This window comes from Haliotis rufescens, unplaced genomic scaffold (genome assembly GCF_023055435.1).
Source record: "Haliotis rufescens isolate VD_foot unplaced genomic scaffold, xgHalRufe1.0.p SCAF_4, whole genome shotgun sequence".
Taxonomy (NCBI): Eukaryota; Metazoa; Mollusca; class Gastropoda; order Lepetellida; family Haliotidae; genus Haliotis; species Haliotis rufescens.
The window spans coordinates 32,038,881-32,058,833 of record NW_025964112.1 but is presented as its reverse complement, the minus strand read 5'-3'; the positions used below and the strand labels follow the sequence as shown (position 1 = coordinate 32,058,833).

At 42.5% G+C, this 19,953-nt stretch overlaps 1 protein-coding gene across 6 annotated transcripts in view; it reads right to left on the bottom strand.

Annotated features, from left to right (window-relative positions):
* Positions 1-970: 970 nt before the first annotated feature.
* LOC124149529 (alpha-1,6-mannosylglycoprotein 6-beta-N-acetylglucosaminyltransferase A-like) overlaps positions 971-19,953 on the bottom strand; it is an 82,195-nt gene continuing 63,212 nt past the window's right edge. For all 6 annotated transcript variants that reach the window (XM_048381717.1, XM_048381716.1, XM_048381719.1 and 3 more), the window contains 5 exons: positions 12,553-12,705; positions 9,728-9,874; positions 9,044-9,163; positions 6,700-6,883; positions 971-6,344 (listed from right to left, as the gene is read on the bottom strand). In XM_048381717.1, the coding sequence (XP_048237674.1) occupies positions 6,085-6,344; positions 6,700-6,883; positions 9,044-9,163; positions 9,728-9,874; positions 12,553-12,705 (864 nt within the window). In that variant the 3' untranslated portion in view covers positions 971-6,084. The remainder of the gene's footprint in view (positions 6,345-6,699; positions 6,884-9,043; positions 9,164-9,727; positions 9,875-12,552; positions 12,706-19,953) is intronic.

Sequence of the window (19,953 nt, the reverse complement as noted above, 5' to 3'; positions counted from 1 at the left end):
CGCCATATTGCCAACAGACGTCTATGGTGTACACGTCAAGTGTCATGTTTACAGATGTGTCCCGATTCGCTTTTAAGGAAGGGCCCATGGAGAGTATTATCGGGTCAACATTCTAACACCCTTTGTTGTCCCGTCTACAAGGCGCGTGGGTCGACGTATCGTCTTTCAAGAGTGAATGAATGTTTGAGGTACTAACACTACTGATCCAAAAACTTAACATTTCTTATCTGACCCCTATCGCCCTTCAAGATGGTTGGTGGTCAAACCATGTACGATCGTCACTATCATACAACTATTACTAGAAACTAATATCTCTTACAATTTTGGATACTTTAAGTTATTTCCCAGTACGTTTTTTTTAAAAGAGAATATCATTACTTTATTAAAAAAAGTTACCCACTTCCAGTGTGTGTTATAAGCTCTGTAAGTATATGAGTGACCTTGGCATCCGGCATGAGTTGAAAAATGACAAATTAAACAAATCAATAAAGGCATCTGAATATTACTGGTTTGAAAATTGTTTGTTTCTATATATATTAAGGTCTTCAACATGTGTCATGATGTTCCTTCTTGTGGCAAAGTCTACTAAATCTCAGCAGAGCAGCATCCCTTGGGCCATCCTGAATCATGTCATCATGGGTGGATTTCAAATCCTAGATTCACATGGATTATGATTCTTGGTTTCGGCACAAAAATATTTTTTTGAAATCATATATATCTTAAGAATAAACCTATTATTATGTAAGACATCTTCTCAATGTTTGTTGCATGCCTAAGGGATGTAACACTACAGCAGATCAATGCACTCGACGACTTTCCCACCTGAGTCCCCATTGCAAATACAAACTCCAGGAATGCTTTACATTGCCACTGAGACTGTCAGTTTCCAAACAGAGTTTTTTCCATAAAGTAAGAGAAATGCATGACTGTAACATGCACTGAATACGTGACAAACAACAGACAATGCAAGTAGCTGGTAATATGATTCATCATTTATTATATATGAAATGATTCCCTTATAAGATGCTGAAATGTGTGGCACACCAGGGCTGACCAAGTCCTCAATGAAACAGACATGTGAACCTAATACTAGCAATACATCCAGGAGAGCATGTAGGCTGCAATACTGTCACAGCAGTTGGTCAGGAGAATATTTACGCCTACCATGAGTCCAATCCAGTCATGGTGAGGGCAGGGTATGAGGTATGGTCAGGATACAGTACATCAGTCATGGGGAGGAGGGGCAGGCTTTAGTGTGTTGGTGAAAGCAGAGTAAATCTCATAAGAATCTTATAAGAACAACAGACTAATGTCCTGAAGCTGGTGGAGGATATTGCTGGCACCAATGGGCACCACAGATGGTAGAATACACCAGATCTATAGTATTGTGTGTGTATGTTAAATGCATGGTGAGAAAGTAGTGCAAAGCACAATTGTTGGGTAAATTTTGCCAATATTTTTTTCAATGTTGTGGGGACATGAGGTAGGCCTGGGGTGGGGTACAATAGGTGTATGCATCTATGCCATAGGAAGTCAGCACTTGTACAAGCATTAACATCATGACCACAGCAGACAAAATTTGATTTGAATCGTCTCACACAAATTTTGACATGTCAAAAGATCTTGAAATATTGAAAAAGCATTAAACAATGTTGGGTATGTATCACGCTACTCCAGACATGGATGTACTGCACTGTAGTATGTTAGGAGCTTAACTTGTCTTGGGCATTTAACCTCACCACTGGTGTATTCCATGACCAACTGTAGCCTATATTAACAACCAAGGCAACACTTCTCTAACTTCATGGCTTACAGACTTTTTGCTGTTACGTTATCTGGAGTAGGTCCATTTATTTTACAAGAAAGGTTGTGTTTTCTGTTGATTGAGTTGATTCAACAGGAAAAACTTATATGCAAGCCCTGTTTTTTTATATAATGTTAAACACTTATACAATGAAAATATTCACTTCTCACTTTCCTTAATCAGCTGTTTTCCGAGACATCCAAACTGAGTATAAATATTTCTAAAATGGCGCTTGTTTTAAAGACATTATGAAGTTACTATTAACCTTCTGGGTAACCCAAAGCAACATAATCTGTATTCATTTCAGTTGCTTTTGGTTCTAGTTGGTAAATGCATAAACCACAAAAATGCAAAAAAGTGTTGCCTTTCCATGAGAAAAGTGCAAAACATCAACTAGACTCTCAATACAAACAACCTATATAACTTCACAACTGTCAACAATAACAATTCTGTGTAGACTTTTGATATGTGTAAATACAAAGATTGGCTCTGTAGCCTGCCCACTGCCAGTGTGGAGGGCCTGCCAGTCAGGAGCATATAACAACATGTAGGGCAACAATTACAATAGAAAACACATTAACAAGACATTTAATGTGAGGATAAACATTACTTTGAAATTATTTTGATTGACTCTGATATAGAAAATGATTTAGAGGGTATAACCTATTGATATGGTATGCCTCAATATTACATTGTGCTTCTTAATGGGCAAGTTTTATGCTGCTTTGAACAGTATTTCAATAATATCATGGAATATCAGCTTGATGTGGGAGGAAAGTGATGTAGATCCCTCAGCTCCAGGATGTGGTCAAGCCACTGATTGCCCTAGCAATGCAGTGACCTAGTGTTGTGTAGGGAGGGTTGAACAAATAACTAGTCATAAAAAGTGCTCCAGCAGCACTTGCAGGGGGAAGCCTAACCCATGTGGCATGACAACACTGACATGTCAACATCAGTGACGTGGCAGTTGACATGGCAACAGCACTTGACAGTTGCCATATCAGGTTTGATTGCTTTGTTTGAAATCCTTTCTGAAGTATACTCTACAATCAAAGGTCAGTGACAACTTGCTCAATACTGATAACAGTGGCATGACAACAGTGGCATGACGACATTGGCACAACAACATTGACATGACGACAGCGGCATGACAACACTGACATGATGAGAGTGATAGGATAATGGCATCAGCGGCATCATGACAAATTTGCAGAATCTCCAATATGCTCATGACCTTCACTAGATATGAAGATATGGAGAACTGAGTGACCCTGCGTTACAAGAAAGGTCATGTCTGAAAAAGAGTTTTCCAGGCTGGTCACCACTGAGAACTTGCTGGAAGTAATCCTCCCAATAAGCACCATGTACAAAAGTTCATAAAAGACAGGGACGATGAAGCAAGATTCCTTTGTAATTTTCCTTGCATCATGAACTTTCTCAGAACCTGACCTGACCAGGATCAACAGTCAATAATCTCGGCCCTTGTTAGAAATATGGCCCCTGCAGATGTATTGTTGGTCTGTCCTAACATACTAGGTGAGCACTTTTATCTAAATAAATACATCTCCTGTTGGAGTATTATTGTGTATAGCAAGACTATGTTCTGTCTGTGTAATGTCTGGTGCCATGGAACCCATGACTACATGTTCAAAGCATCACATGGCATCCAATGGCAGTCATAAGGGTACAAGGGTTTGGCATGTCTTTCAGTAAATAATGGAAGATCACAGTGGGGGACCATACTATCTTTCTAAAACTCTATAAAAGGTGCAAAGTTTGCTTTCTCATGTGCATTCTATGACAAATTCATGAAATAATAAAAATGGTGCCAAAACACTGTAGCTCACCTAGATATGTAGACAACAGATAGACATTATCCGAAGACAGACACTTAACAAAACCTGCCATCAGCATTGATTATTAACCAAAATGATATGTTGACATAAATTGTTTTTTTCAAAACTGGCTGCCATGGCCATTGTAAATGTCGGAGAAGACATTTACAATGGATGACAGACAAACAGGCCATGACATGAATGTACTTGATCTTCAGTCAAGTTGGCTCAAAATAATATAAGTCCTCACCAGTGCAAAAGTTGTAATTATAACAAATCATTTAAAAGAGGAAAATTGATGTGTATCCAAGGTCCCTTGCAGTGGTAACACATGACAGGATGGGAAGCAAGCTAGGCGGGGGGAGTTCTACAGACACTACATCAAATAGTCAGTAGGATTCCTCTTACACAGACATGTTTCCATGAAGGAAGCAAGCATGTATCACAATGTCTCCTGTGATTTGCAAAATACAATCAGCATAAAAATGTTCCATATACAAATAATCTCAACCTAAAATCAATACCATTATCAGGAAATACTGTTTATATTCTACTCAACTTTTGCCAGGAGAAGTGAATGATAGAATGTGATACATGTGACTGCACAACATCTGCACCACAGTTCGGATTAAATAAGTATTTTGTGTGTGATGTCATATCATGGCTTCTTGGAAGCAATCAACCATTAAGAGTGTCACATAATGCAGAAAAGAAATATGGAAGTTACTATGTAGGTTTATGGTAGCAGTTGGTCAAAGTCGAATGCACTGTTTCACTCTATAATTGTTGACTGCTTTATTTGTTTTCTCTGAAGTAGCCAGAATAAATGGGAGTGGGGTGCTTATTGTTTTGATATCACATTTCAATCCGTTTTTGGAGAGTGGGAGTTTGATAAAAAAATCTTGAAATTCATTATTTAAACAAGAACTTCCTCTGCTATGATAAACCAGCTGCTTGTGACTGCAGAAGAAAAGACAATATAGGTGGCATTATCTTGTAGATCTTTAACCCCAGAACAAAAATGACCACTTCACACACACAGATGAGTGTGTCACACACTGAAGACACTCCATTTCATGCATGTAAAACTATAGTAACCTTGGTTTTGCATAGGCAGATTTCCTCGCAAAAGTTGAGCAATACAAATGTGTGTGTGTGTGTGCATCGATACATTAGATAACAAATCTAGCCCAACAATACTCTAAAATCATACATCATTAGAATAATACAAAATCCTCAATATGATATAAATTTACAAGAATAATGGCAAAAGACCATCAACCATAGAGACAAATGTTATCATATGTCTAAATCTTGTATATATAATACTCTATTAATATCAGACAACAACAGGTGCTGCTGCAACAGGTTGGAGATGACTAGATGCACAGAATATGATACTCTGATAACATTCTTCCCTTGGATAACATACAGAGTTCAACAACACAGACATTGTATAAATAGTATATTCTAACATGTTGCAGTCCATTACACTTAACCTCTGACACAAAACTGCACATGCACACCTTGCATTCCACTTGTTCTCACAGCACAGGTTTGTAGATCTGAAGCAGCATACCAACATAACAGAGGCAGTTGGTTCAGGGAAGAATTGAGAAATACTTCTAAAAAATAAAATAATAAGATAAGAAATGGTCAATCAAATCTGCATTTAAATATTTTGGAATAACTTTTACCAATTTAAGGCAGACTGATCTGTTCAACAAGGGGACATATTCTGCTAAGCATAAGCACCTGTATATAGCTTGTGTAGTTTATAAATAAGGATATTGAAAAATTCTTGCATTTGAATGAATGTAGGTAATAATGTATAGCCTACTGCTAAAAACAAGCTGATGTGTTACAGTTTCTCACTTACTGTATCAGATCAAAATATGACATGAAAGATGAAATGTGAATTTGCTAAAAAACGATAATGACATGTTGTACACAGTTCAACAATAGTAAAATAGTTCCACCAATAATATTGGCTAATCACTGTCTTGAAGTGGGTACTCTTGTACAAACATGTATGGGTGGGTATGAAGGGTGGTGTCTCCTATTGCTGATTATTGCCATGTTAACTTAACGAAGTAAGACTGAAGACAAGAAAATAGGATGAGGCAATGAGTTTGACTCTAAGGCTCATTCCCCTGCTGCATGTATAGAGTTCTTGAATGTGGGATTTATAACTAGCTACTATGAACTTGCACAAAGACAATTTTCAACATTTCAATATAACAATATCCACTGGAAAACAAATGAACCTTTTGGTGAGCTGACACATTGTGACAAACAGATATCCCGCCGGACAAACACATCATGCCTCAACTTGTCTCTACTCCAGCAAACAAACACTTCATGTTGAGCCACAGCCATCATCTTATCCTCCAATCAGATCACAGATAAAAGAAATTCAACCAATCACAGTTGAGATGGCCAGGATCACCTCTGGCAACCAACACAAAGTGCAGTCTGACCTCGAATGTAATTCCGACATGGACACAGTCGTCTCAGATCGTGACGTCCGCCAACACAACTGAACAAGAGTTCTTCCCCTTGGAGTGTGCACTCTTTAGTATTTACATTATATGCTGGATAGTAAATGTTTGCTGAGCTGTGTTTGCTGGAACACTGCACATATAGTTTTTCTATCTCCTCTAATGAGTTTAGCTCCATGAAGTGGCTTGGTTCACATATTAGATCTGAAAGGGAGAAATCTTTGGTTAACATTGTCCCAAAATATCATACATTTTCCCCATCAGTTGGGACATGTTACATCAACTAGATACATCTGTGGAGAGAGGGCTAGTGTCCCAGCATTGAAACATTCAGGGAGGGATGCATGCTAGGTCTATGTAAGAGACTCAAGAGATAATACCAATGAAGGGTGTGAAATTTCACTTCTCAAAACACGACTTTCAACTTTTAGCATGTTTATTTGAGCTTGTTGTAAAATCAAACTTGATTTTTATTAAATCTTATAAAGGTGCATTTGCAGAGCAACAAAACCTTATATCTCCACAGAGTTCTACGTCTTAGCATTTACAAGACACCTACTCTGTTCCCAGCAGACGTCTTTACAACTCTTGCCGGGGGAGCCCAGGAGAAGACGCACAGCATCTGTGGGCGGCCATTGTGCTATCTGTTTCTGGAACTTGCAGAAGTCCTGATGTTCAATGTAGGCATTCATCCTCTGCAACATCCCTTCCTCCGTGTACTCAAAGGGCAAATATGGCTCAAACTGGAAAATATAGGGCTCATGTCAACTGATACGAAATAAATATCAGTAGAATAATATGGAGATCTACCTGATTATTTTATATGTTGCATGTTTAGAGGAGTCAATATGTATTCAAATATAAAAGCAGCTGTAAGAATATCCAACACTACTATTACTGATTATTTGATAGTTTAAGTGGAGTCAGACAAGGTTGTGTTATCAGCCTGTTTTTATTTGCAATGTTTATTTGAGAATTGCAATCCATGATAGAAATTGTAAAAGTTATAACTACAGGTGTAGAATATTTTGAACTACTGTTATTATTGAATGCTGATGATTTATGTATTTTTGATGACAGTGTTATTGGTTTGCAAAGAAAGATTGACATTTTACATAAATATTGTAAATCAAGGGGCTTACAGATAAATATGGATAAGACAGAAATATATTTTTTTTGAAATGGTGGTCATTTACGACATTATGAGAAGTGGTAATTTGATGGAGAGGTACCGGTACTAAAAACATCAACTTGTTATAATTATTAAGGTATTATGTAGTCTGTACAAATACTCTTGTTTCAAAAGCCAGTAAAGCTCTGTTCGTATTTAGCAATTACAGCATGAATACCCAAATATTCCTGTAAACATGTTATTTAAGTTGTTTGATTGTAAAATCAAATATCTTTTACTATATGGGTCGGAGGTGTGGGGCTTACAAGAAAGAGCTGTTATTGATAGATTTCATAATAATTTTTGTAAACATGTATTGGGTGTTGGTAAACATGTACTGAGTAGTGCAGCTTTAGCCGACTGCAGTAGATGTGGACTTTATATATATTACTACCAAAAATGTGTAAAGTACTTGTGTAAATTGTTAAGAATGTTGGATGATCGTTACCAACTTATTAAGAAGATTCAGCAGGAAGGAAGAATGGGCATCCTGTGTAGGATTGTTGTTATACACGTATGTTTTCGGATATGCATGGGTTAGTCAAGATATTGGCGATATTTCATATTTTCTGTTGATGTTCAGACAGAGATTATAAGATTGTGGAAATCAAAATATTTTTAGTAATATCAATGATTCAAAACGACTTGTATATTATAAGAATATTAAGTCCTTGCAGACTGTTGAATATTATGTTACAAATATCAATGTTAGGGAATTAAAAAGATATATATGTTTGTTGAGATTGCATGAACTGCCATTGAGGAGATAAACAAACTGTGATTTCAATGTAGCACTAAATTGAATAAATTGCGCAGCATGAGGTTTCAAATGTTGAATTTAGCGTGGTTAAATCTACAGGTAATCTAGCTCTACATTGAAAACACAGTATGTTTATCTCCATTCTACCATGACTAAATAAAACACGAACTCTTTGGTGTTAGCAAATATACTGAGTGAAGCGGCATGGGCCGAGTCCAGTATTTTGAGTGGGTTATCGATCTGAATTACGGAATCAGCGAACAAAATATGGCGCTGTATATACTTAAGCAGTTTACATCGTAATACTTCACTTGAACCTATGACAGGCATTGATAGCATATAGGCACGGCAACTTGGTAAGCTGACATGAGATTGGCATCCCTAAAGAAAACAAAGCAAGTTTTGCAAGGCTTTCGTTCTATATTGCATGTCACCATTATGACTTCATATCGCTCATTGTGACGCAAAAGATATGACGTCACAGTCGTATATAGAAAAGCGCCAAATTCCAAGCTCTCTGTTGTCTCCAAAACGTAAATACATTCCCTTTGTAGATTTCTGTCGTGTTTTCTGCATGAAATGTATTGCCACACATCCTTTGAATAATATTAGTAAGCGCATCTGTGCATTTTGTAACCTGTAATTGTAGATATGATTATTAACATATGCCTACCGACAATGACTGAAAATAGTACTATTCTATGAATATTAGTTTCCCCGTGATGCGGCTGTCAAACCAGGTGTTTCAATCAGAGGGGGTTTATTGTGATTTAATAGCCACTGATTGACCAATCAGAATCAAGTAAATTTCAACTATCAGATGTAAAGAAGCCATAACTGTTAACCAAACTTGTAGGATGTGTAAAACTGACAGCACAGAAGATAGTTAGAGCACTTGAAGACAAGTATTCAAAGTTTTTATCAAGTCAGTAAGTACTGTATACACATGACATAAATAAACAGCACACTTACTGTATTATTGTTCAAGATCTCTTGCAAAGCTTTGGTGACCTCATTTGTATCTTTGATGTTTATGGTGTAAACATGAGGCTTCCCAATAAACATCTCAGCATACGGATGTTGGCTAGTTAGCTGAAAAAAATTCATTATTACATCCTTCATTCTTCAGTTAAATTAATTTAACATAAGGCATGAGCAGCAAAAGAGATTGAGAGAATGAGTTTCGCCGTAGATGAGAGCAGTATTTCAGATATGACACACAATTTCAGATTGTCATGAAAGCCCGAAGTGATGCACATCCAAGAGGTTGACCTGTCTGGTGAAACCCGCAACAATAGGTATTGGGCTTACAAAACAATGATCATAATCAGGGAAAAACTGGGATTCAAACTGACTATCATAGGATCATGGTACATCAAAGGGACACAACTCTGTGAATTGCAAAGCCTTAGAAAAATACCCCCACTACGGGTATTCAACAATGAGCTTCTGCGACAAACCACAGCCTTTCGACTTCATCCTACTCATCACTACATTTCCTATTTCTGTCAAAAGTCAGCATGCTATCCAATTATGCAAACTTAGCCTGTATGACACTTCACATGGATCTCACCAACAGCATGTCCAACTAATTGTACAACCAAAGTTGTTCTTAAGAACAAAAATAGTGTTCTATATCTGGCCAACTACACACACCTCTCGCTGAGTGGGTTTTCCCTTAAACACAGGGTCATTCTTGTTGCTGTGGGGTGGATCGAACCTGGCATTGAGGAACACTGCTCCATTAGCAATAGCTTCCAAGGGAGCAGGGCCTTCGTATGGGAAGCCCATGCCAATAAACACCTGCAACAAATACACACTTAAATAAGAGCCTTTATATCATCCTCTTAAATAAATTCATGCATAAAGAACAAAGTGAAGGATAACCTGATGAGGTAGGCCCCATCATGAGCACACAATGCCATAAACCATGCATATCATTCACCATATCATCGCTTCATTCACCCACACCTACCCAAGGGATCCCTTTCTAGTAAACTGTTGGTTACAAAAATCATATAGATACTCTCCATTTGCACCAGGGTCAGAATATAAGCAGCAGGTCACAGATGTCATCCTGACCTTGTCAGTGTAGCAGTTTGTGGAGGTATCCCCTAGATGACATCCTTACCTTGGCAGTGTAGCAGGGTGTGGAGTCATCCCCTAGATGTCATCCATACCTTGTCAGTGTAGCAGTTTGTGGAGGTATCCCCTAGATGACATCCTTACCTTGTCAGTGTAGCAGTTTGTGGAGGTATCCCCTAGATGACATCCTTACCTTGTCAGTGTAGCAGTTTGTGGAGGTATCCCCTAGATGACATCCTTACCTTGTCAGTGTAGCAGTTTGTGGAGGTATCCCACAGATGACATCTATACCTTGTCAGTGTAGCAGTTTGTGGAGGTATCCCATAGATGACATCTATACCTTGTCAGTGTAGCAGGGTGTGGAGTCATCCCATAGATGACATCTATACCTTGTCAGTGTAGCAGTTTGTGGAGGTATCCCCTAGATGTCATCCTGACCTTGTCAGTGTAGCAGTTTGTGGAGGTATCCCATAGATGACATCTATACCTTGTCAGTGTAGCAGTTTGTGGAGTCATCCCATAGATGACATCTATACCTTGTCAGTGTAGCAGTTTGTGGAGTCATCCCACAGATGGCATCCTTACCTTGTCAGTGTAGCAGTTTGTGGAGTCATCCCACAGATGACATCCTTACCTTGTCAGTGTAGCAGTTTGTGGAGTCATCCCACAGATGACATCCTTACCTTGTCAGTGTAGCAGTTTGTGGAGTCATCCCACAGATGACATCCTTACCTTGTCAGTGTAGCAGTTTGTGGAGTCATCCCACAGGTGACATCCTTACCTTGTCAGTGTAGCAGTTTGTGGAGGTATCCCACAGATGTCATCCTGACCTTGACAGTGTAGCAGTTTGTGGAGGCATCCCCTAGATATCATCTATACCTTGACAGTGTAGCAGATTGTGGAGTCATCCCCTAGATGTCATCTATACCTTGTCAGTGTAGCAGTTTGTGGAGGTATCCCCTAGATGACATCCATACCTTGTCAGTGTAGCAGTTTGTGGAGGTATCCCCTAGATGTCATCCTGACCTTGTCAGTGTAGCAGGTTGTGGAGGTATCCCCTAGATGTCATCCTGACCTTGTCAGTGTAGCAGGGTGTGGAGTCATCCCATAGATGACATCCATACCTTGTCAGTGTAGCAGGGTGTGGAGTCATCCCACAGATGACATCCATACCTTGTCAGTGTAGCAGGGTGTGGAGTCATCCAACAGATGTCATCCTTAACTTGTCAGTGTAGCAGTTTGTGGAGTCATCCCCTAGATGTCATCCTGACCTTGACAGTGTAGTAGGGTGTGGAGTCATCCCATAGATGTCATCCATACCTTGTCAGTGTAGCAGTTTGTGGAGTCATCCCACAGATGTCATCCTGACCTTGTCAGTGTAGCAGGCTGTGGAGTCATCCCACAGATGACATCATGACCTTGTCAGTGTAGCAGGGCGTGGAGTCATGCCACAGATGTGATCCTGACCTTGTCAGTGTAGAAGGCTGTGGAGTCAACCCCTCTAGATGTCATCCTGACCTTGTCAGTGTAGCAGGCTGTGGAGTCATCCCACGGAAGACATCCTTACCTTGTCAGTGTAGCAGGCTGTGGAGTCATCCCAAAGATGTCATCCTGACCTTGTCAGTGTAGCAGGCTGTGGAGTCATCCCACAGATGACATCCATACCTTGTCAGTGTAGCAGTTTGTGGAGGTATCCCACAGATGTCATCCTGACCTTGACAGTGTAGCAGTTTGTGGAGGTATCCCACAGATGTCATCCTGACCTTGACAGTGTAGCAGTTTGTGGAGTCATCCCACAGATGACATCCTTACCTTGTCAGTGTAGCAGGCTGTGGAGTTATCCCACAGATGACATCCTGACCTTGACAGTGTAGCAGGCTGTGGAGGTATCCCACAGATGTCATCCTGACCTTGACAGTGTAGCAGTTTGTGGAGGTATCCCACAGATGTCATCCTGACCTTGACAGTGTAGCAGTTTGTGGAGTCATCCCATAGATGACATCTATACCTTGTCAGTGTAGCAGTTTGTGGAGTCATCCCACAGATGGCATCCTTACCTTGTCAGTGTAGCAGTTTGTGGAGTCATCCCACAGATGACATCCTTACCTTGTCAGTGTAGCAGTTTGTGGAGTCATCCCACAGATGACATCCTTACCTTGTCAGTGTAGCAGTTTGTGGAGGTATCCCACAGATGACATCCTTACCTTGTCAGTGTACAGGCTGTGGAGTTATCCCATAGATGTCATCCTGACCTTGACAGTGTAGCAAGTCCCGCGCCCGGGGTTTGGGCTGTTAGGGCCACTACACATACATATATGCTAATAAAAAAATATTAATCTTGCCTTGTCTGACACTTGTTGCCATTACACACATGTATCCAAATTGAGCAAGCTCACCTTTGACTCTCTCAATAGCTTGTGCAGGTCTGCCCCATTGAGCAGACCATGGTTGACTACGTAGTCCGGGAGCTTGGCCTGCTTCTGATCATAATAGACTGTACCATGAATCTCCAGAAAATCCTTTATAACATTGAGGTAGCTGTCTTTTTTCTGAAAATGGTAAGTACAAACTTAAAGACAAAGTCCCACATTGATCAACAAGTCGCATACTTGACCAATGAAATGAGCATGTGTTACCTATCTTTATCACACAAGTTTTTCTTACACATTTAGAAGTGAAAATGTGGAAATATCAAACCTTTTATGGATAATAGCTTGTGATTGTTTGTAACAACATTTTAGTGCTACTTCTTGCCCCTACATTGAAGTATTAGAGTTAGGGTATGTGAGTTATGAAGGTATCCGTGAGTTGTCCTCAATATCTTATCAACTCTTACATGATAAGGCTCACAGCCAATGATAGAAATTTCTTATTATAATTTGGAAGCATGTTCTTTTGCTTTAGTATAAATTTAGTAAAATCTAAATATTTTTTACATTTGTATACTTATCCTGCATTACTCCGTATTGCATTTACTGCTGTCTTTGACAGAGAGACGAACTGTGTGAGATCCAGCTGCTGAAGAAAGTTGTCCCAACCAGCCCAGGAGGCAGCGCCCCCTCACAGTCGGCACGTGACCCGGAAGTCATGACGTCACACCAAAACTCATAACTGCTTTAAACATAACATCTGAAACTTCGTGGGGAGGTAGCGTAGCGAAAGGGAGGGCACTTAGACTTCGTAATGCAGGATAAGTATACAAATGTAAAAAATATTTAGATTTTACTAAATTTTTTAACTTATCCTGCATTACTCTGTATTGCATCTTTATCAGACGGCATGGCCGGTGGGCATACCTGCAGATGTGAACCATATTAAACCCTCGTCAAGGTCCGATGAATCCGCACCGCATACAAGTGATGACCGGAACATCTACGACCATTCCTGTCTTCAGGAAACAAGAGTCGATGCAAAAACGAAACGCCCGAATAGGTAACCGAAATACAATGAGGCGTGTAGCCAAAATATATAACTTACCGAAGAGCGAAAGCGAAACGCAGTAGAGCCCTCTAATCTGAGGCGACAAACACCAGAGAGTTCGACGGGCCCCGCTCGGGGAATCGAAGAATCAGCGGCGTCGACGGCAAAATCTACGACCAATCCCAAGAGCGAATGCGAAACGCAGGAGAGCCCTCTAGGCTGGAGGCAAGGAACACCGGTGAGGTCGACGGGCACCGCTCAGGTACCAGAGAAGCAGCGGCGTTGGCGTCGGCGCCGGTGTCCACATCTACTACCATTCCTGTCGTCAGGAAACGAGAGTTGATGCAAAAAGTAAAACCCGGATAGGTGACAGCAATAGAATGAGTCGGGTAACCCAAAACTAAAACTGACCTAAGAGCGAATGCGGAATGCAAGAGAGCCGTCTCGTCTGGGGTGATAAACACCAGAGAGGTCGACGGGCCCCGCTCAGGGTATCGGAGAATCAGTGGCGTTGGAGATAGATGACCTGTTGGGCTACAACCAGGGACCAAAACTGTGAACGCCGGCGACAACTTTCAAGGCTACCTCACGGAAGTAGTGGTTGGTGAAGGCGGTGTCCGATCGCCACGAACAGGCTTCCCTGAACGACGGGATGGAACAGTATACCGTGAAGAACCAGTGTAAATACGATCGCCCTGATCTCATTTTATTTCAGGTGATAGCCTTTGGGAGGAGGGTCCAATCCGGCGGCTCATAAGCTTTAAGGATGAACGCCCGGAGCCACAGGCTGACCAACGACTGCGACGAAGGGGAGACCGGCAGAAAAAGGTGTTTCCTAGACTTGCGGCAGTCTTTAGATCGTAGAATAACCTTCAGTGCCCTTACTGGGCATAATGACGCTCATCCTCATCCTCGGCACCCACACTGGACGAGGGGGGAGGGGACAAGGAATGATCTATCAGGCTGTCCTGGGAGTTGAGTCTTTACGCTGACGTCCCAGTACGGTCCATGATGAACGGCGCCCTGGGTACCGCATTCGAACCGGGCACGGGAGACGGCGAGGGCGTGCTGTACATGGACTCGAGCGGCAGTAGTCAAAACCAGTGGAAACACCCGCCTTCTACTTAAGGTCGTAGAAGGAAGACGAGGGGAGTGGTTCGAAGGGCGTTGAAGACCACATTCAGATCCAACGCAGGCGGTCCGAACTTGGCCTTCAGGTCTTCAAGACTGACAAGTGCAGCCAGGCCCGTAGGTCGGGAATTTTCGTCTTTCTCCGATTGTCCGGGATGGCCAGAACGGAGTAGATGGCGACCAGGTATGTGGGGGTGGTAAGCTACGCAAGTACAGAAGGAACTGATCCAGGATCTGCGGTGACGCTGTCATCGGATCCTGGTGTTTGTCAGAACAAAATGCCTGGAACAACCTTGATTTATCAGTCCCCCTGTAGATGGACGGTGGGCTGAAGCAATAGCCTTGGTCGCTCTAGCCGAATAGCCCTTGGCTTTCTGCAGGTGTGTCAGGCGTGCAGACGATAACATGCGGGTATGAGGGTGTGGCAACAGACCGTGTGGATGGAACAGAAGGTTGGACCACACCGGAAATTCCAGGGGTTGTCTCTGGCTATGTTTCGGAGGTCGATAACCCAACTTCTGGCTGACCAATAAGGCGAGACCAAAGTCAATGGCAGGGGTCGAGTGGCCTGGATCTCTGAAGAACCGTGGGAGGGAGAACCGGAGTCGGAAAAGCGTGCGCGCGTAATCCTTCTCAGGAACGATGGAAGGCTTCGACTGCCACAGCGGTCATATCCGGCACATGTGGAATGGAAGACGACAGCTGGCCACATTCAGATATGAGGCAAACAGATCTAGGGTTGGGGTGTCGACCGTTTGACATAGTCTGGCCCGAGGCGCTGGAGAGCGTGAGGCATCGGAGAGCTTGAGGCGCCTGGAACGCCGAAGATGGTGATTCTCGGGGGCGCCGGTCGAGTTTGTAGCGCCGGAGAGGGGCCAGTACTCTGGGTCCGCAAACACCACACTACGGTGACGTCGTCAGTGGACACAATCAACAGGGCGTGACCAAGAATGCACTCTTAGCAAGTGACGTCCTGGATAAGCCTTTATCTCGAGGCTGTTGCTGTGCCAATGGTGTTGATCTCTGGATCACAGGTGGTCACAATGTGGGCTGGTGTGGGCCACTAGCCACTGACAAGGTGGCAGGGGATGTAGTCAGCAACAGGGGTCTGCGATTGCGTACCGTCGGTACGATTCGGAAAAAGGTGTGATCGCCTGCGAGCCAACCTCAAGTAGATAAAGTGAACCAGCTTCACAATCGACCGCCGGGGCCTCGACGTAACCGGGTAGTAGGAAGTCGAGGCAATATGGCCATTGCACGAAGTAATGAGATCGTTTTCATCCCTGAAGCGGCGTATAAGTACCCCTGTTCTTATATCGAGGTGACGATGGAGGACGACAACACGATACGAGGCAGGTATGCAACAGGGGTCAGTGGGATGGCCGAGGGACTTTAAGTATCAAATCAACACTGTGTCCGGTAGTCAAGGCGGAAGATAGGAAGGTGTCGTAGTCGAAAAGATCAAACCAGGCGAAGGAAGGCGATCTTTTCCATCCCTTGAACGCCTATAGGCGCTATCGTTCTTATAGCGAAGGGTTGATGAAACAAGGTTCCTCGTGACAGCCGTGTTGGTAGAGGAGGTCTATTGTTTCCAACATCCGTGCATGGATGGACTGCGACAGGCGCCTGGTTGAGTGGTAGCACCAAGCGTACAGGTAGACATGGAAACCAATCTGTAGAAATACATGGCACCCCTTGCCATGGTAAGTTGACCTAATTCCGGTCGGAGTTGTTGACAGTCCGAGTACTTGACACGTGACATGTAAATCACTCTGCGCAGTAGCCGAGAAAACCACCTTGGAGAGGGAACTGAGGTGCAAACTCCACACACAGACAATCCTCAATGAACTGTGTGAGAGACGATCAAGTGGTGTACCCGAGTTTTGCGATAAAACACGGAACCCCATGGGCGTCATGGAAAACCCGGGGAGCGCCGAGGAAGAGTCTCTTTCAGAAACGCTGGCGCTAGGGTAGGGTAGAACAGCGTTGGTGTCGGCGATGTCGACGAAGTAAACTCTTTGTAAGTGGATGTCGTCGTCGAATCTGATACAGACGCTGTTCACATGACGCTCTGTTTCGATGGAAACCCGCAGGTCATCTCTCCGGAATCATAGCGTTTTAAACGACAGGATTATGGATAACGTCTCAATGGGCAAGTTGAATCAGACCAACTGTCTATATTTTGAAAAGATTCCACCCAGGAAGTAGAATGATAGTCACGATCCCGAAGACCGACGGGAGAGTAGCGACAGGAGCGGCGACAGTTGTTTCACCATGCTTCTCCGTGTGACGAGTTATGAGACGGCAGCAAGAGAAGAGGGCAGTGGCGCTGGGGAGCACCGGGAGCGCCAGAGGCGCGGAGACATCAGAGGCGCCGTGAGCGCCGTGAGCGCCGTGAGCGCCGGAGCGCGGAGACATCAGAGGCCCGGGACATCGGAGGTGCCGGAGGCGCCGAGACCTCAGAGGCACCGGGAGGATGGGGAGGCGCCGGAGCGCGGAGACATCAGAGGCGCCGGGAGCGCCGAGACATCAGAGGCGCCGGAGACATCAGCGTTGACGGTGTTGGAGATGGAGACCGTGAACGGTCGTATGTTGTGCCAGGGGAGGCAGACTCTACGTTGGGAGCGCTGGAGCCGCCGGTGGAGTAGGAGACCGTGAACGGTCGTATGTCGTGCCATGGGAGGCAGACTCTACGTTGGGAGCGCTGGAGCCGCCGGTGGAGTAGGAGACCGTGAACGGTCGTATGTCGTGCCATGGGAGGCAGACTCTATGCGAAGCTCCGCTGAGCGCTGCTGCCGTCAACGTAGGTGGGGGTCGACGAGCACGTTGAGCGAGGTGTGTCCTGGATACTCGCATGAGCTGAAGGATCACAGCGACGAATGACTGCAACATCGGCACTGCCTTGTGAAAGTACAGGGCGTCGTACAATCACGGCAGAAAGGGGTGGCCCCGACCAGGTTTGTTCCCGCAGCAACAAGTGCAGCGAGGCAGAAAATCTGGAATTTAAGCAAAACATAACTATGTGGCAAAGCCACAAAGTGCGGGAAGCATAATGTGATTCAGAAACTTTGTATTTCAATGAAGTTTATGAGATCAAACAATGATGCTAAAAGGTAGCGAAAAAGCATAGCTTTAAGCAAACACATAACCATGTGGCCAATCACAAAGTATGGGAAGCATAATGTGATTCAGAAACTTTGTATTTCAATGAAGTTTATGAGATCAAACAATGACGCTAAAAGGTAGCGAAAAAGCATAGCTTTAAGCAAACACATAACCATGTGGCCAATCACAAAGTATGGGAAGCATAATGTGATTCAGAAACTTTGTATTTCAATGAAGTTTATGAGATCAAACAATGATGCTAAAAGGTAGCGAAAAAGCATAGCTTTAAGCAAACACATAACCATGTGGCCAATCACAAAGTATGGGAGACATAATGTAACTCAAAAACTTCGTATTATATTGAAGTTTATGAGAAGAAACAATTACGCTGAGAGGTAGCGAAAAGGCAAGGCTTTAAGCACACCAAAACAACATACATAAATGTAATGTATTACCCAAGCCAAAGAGAGAATTCAAAACGCAGAACACGACATTACGTGGCCACGTGGTGAATGGCCAAAATGGCGGGAAAGAAAACAAATGGCGGGAACAACATTGCGCCCGTAAATTACTGTGACGTGAGCCACAGACGAGCGATAAACGTTACAATTTACGAATGGGAAGACCCTAAGGTCACGGCCCATAACAGGTAACAATGTAGCAGCATATAATGAATGTAGAAACACGCAAAATATAAAAAACAAATAATAAGCTTTAATTTCCACAAGGGATACAAAGTATGTCCGTCCGTGGAGGTAACAAAGCAGTTATGTGTTTTGGTGTGACGTCATGACTTCCGGGTCACGTGCCGACTGTGAGAGGGCGCTGCCTCCTGGGCTGGTTGGGACAACTTTCTTCAGCAGCTGGATCTCACACAGTTTGTCTCTCTGTCAAAGACAGCAGTAAATGCAATACGGAGTAATGCAGGATAAGTTAAAAAAAATGATGTATCTCATTTACAGTTAGACTACCTGAAATTTCTTAACACTGTAGGTGTATTCTACCATGACAGTGAGGAAGCTTTCAGAATGCGTAATGGGCGATCTTTTTGTTCCAAAGGGCAATAACTCTCCTTTTGAAATGATATGGTCCAATCTGTCGCTTCTGGTCTGGTTCTCTGATCAATGTGTGCTGCGACAACTAGTAACATGTAGAGACGGAGCCAAGCTAACAGGTTACCCTGTTGCACCTTCATTCAAAAACGCTCGTTTACAACTGAATATGTTTAACTAGCACATATTTTGTCGTGATTATTAGTTTAATATATCAACATTTGTTGAGTCTTCAACTAAAAGACGAATTGTCACGATGGAAGATAGCTGGGAAATCGCCATGAAAAACGGTATATTGCCACGGTATTTTCAAAGCTAGAAAACGTGGAGGCATTCTGTCAGTCTGGACTAATATATCACATCAATGAAATAATGCAAACTCATTTTATTTATCATGTTTATCAGCCTTTTTGTTACTTCCCATGACAATTCCAACCATTCAATCTTAACAAACAGTTCTCATACTACCATGGACTTTAGTGTAATAAAATTGGAGATATGCCTACATTTGCAGCAGACAGACATCTTTGACAGGCCTTTACCACTGAAGAAAAAAATAATTGAAGAAGAAATAAGGTTCAGAATAACACAACTGATTTTAAATGTTACTTTTACCGGTATATCAAAAAGTTACAGATTTATATTTTTTTTAGAAAATAAATATGCCAAATGAAAATCTACCATGCACCTATCAAGCAATCAGTTGCTCAGTTGCACTATACATACCAGTCATCATACCTTGAAGTAAGAGATTTACCCATATTATTCTGCTCCTTACATAATGCGTCCCACCATTAAGTGCTCGGAGTCATCACAGGTGTTGATTTATTGATCCATCATTTCTTACAGAATTCTGATACTCATGCTCTCAAAATAGTGGTAAATAACAGAGATCTGTCCAAACAAACAACCAATCAAACTGACTCCCCCACAAGATGTGTTTGATACATGAAAAGATAGTTGTATCTTCTTGTTTTAGTAACAATATTTATTATCATGTTGAAAAGTTATTTCCCTTACAACTCATACACTATCCTGCTGCAGCTATGGATCCTGATTTTCATTCAACAGTACTTCAAGACACCTGTA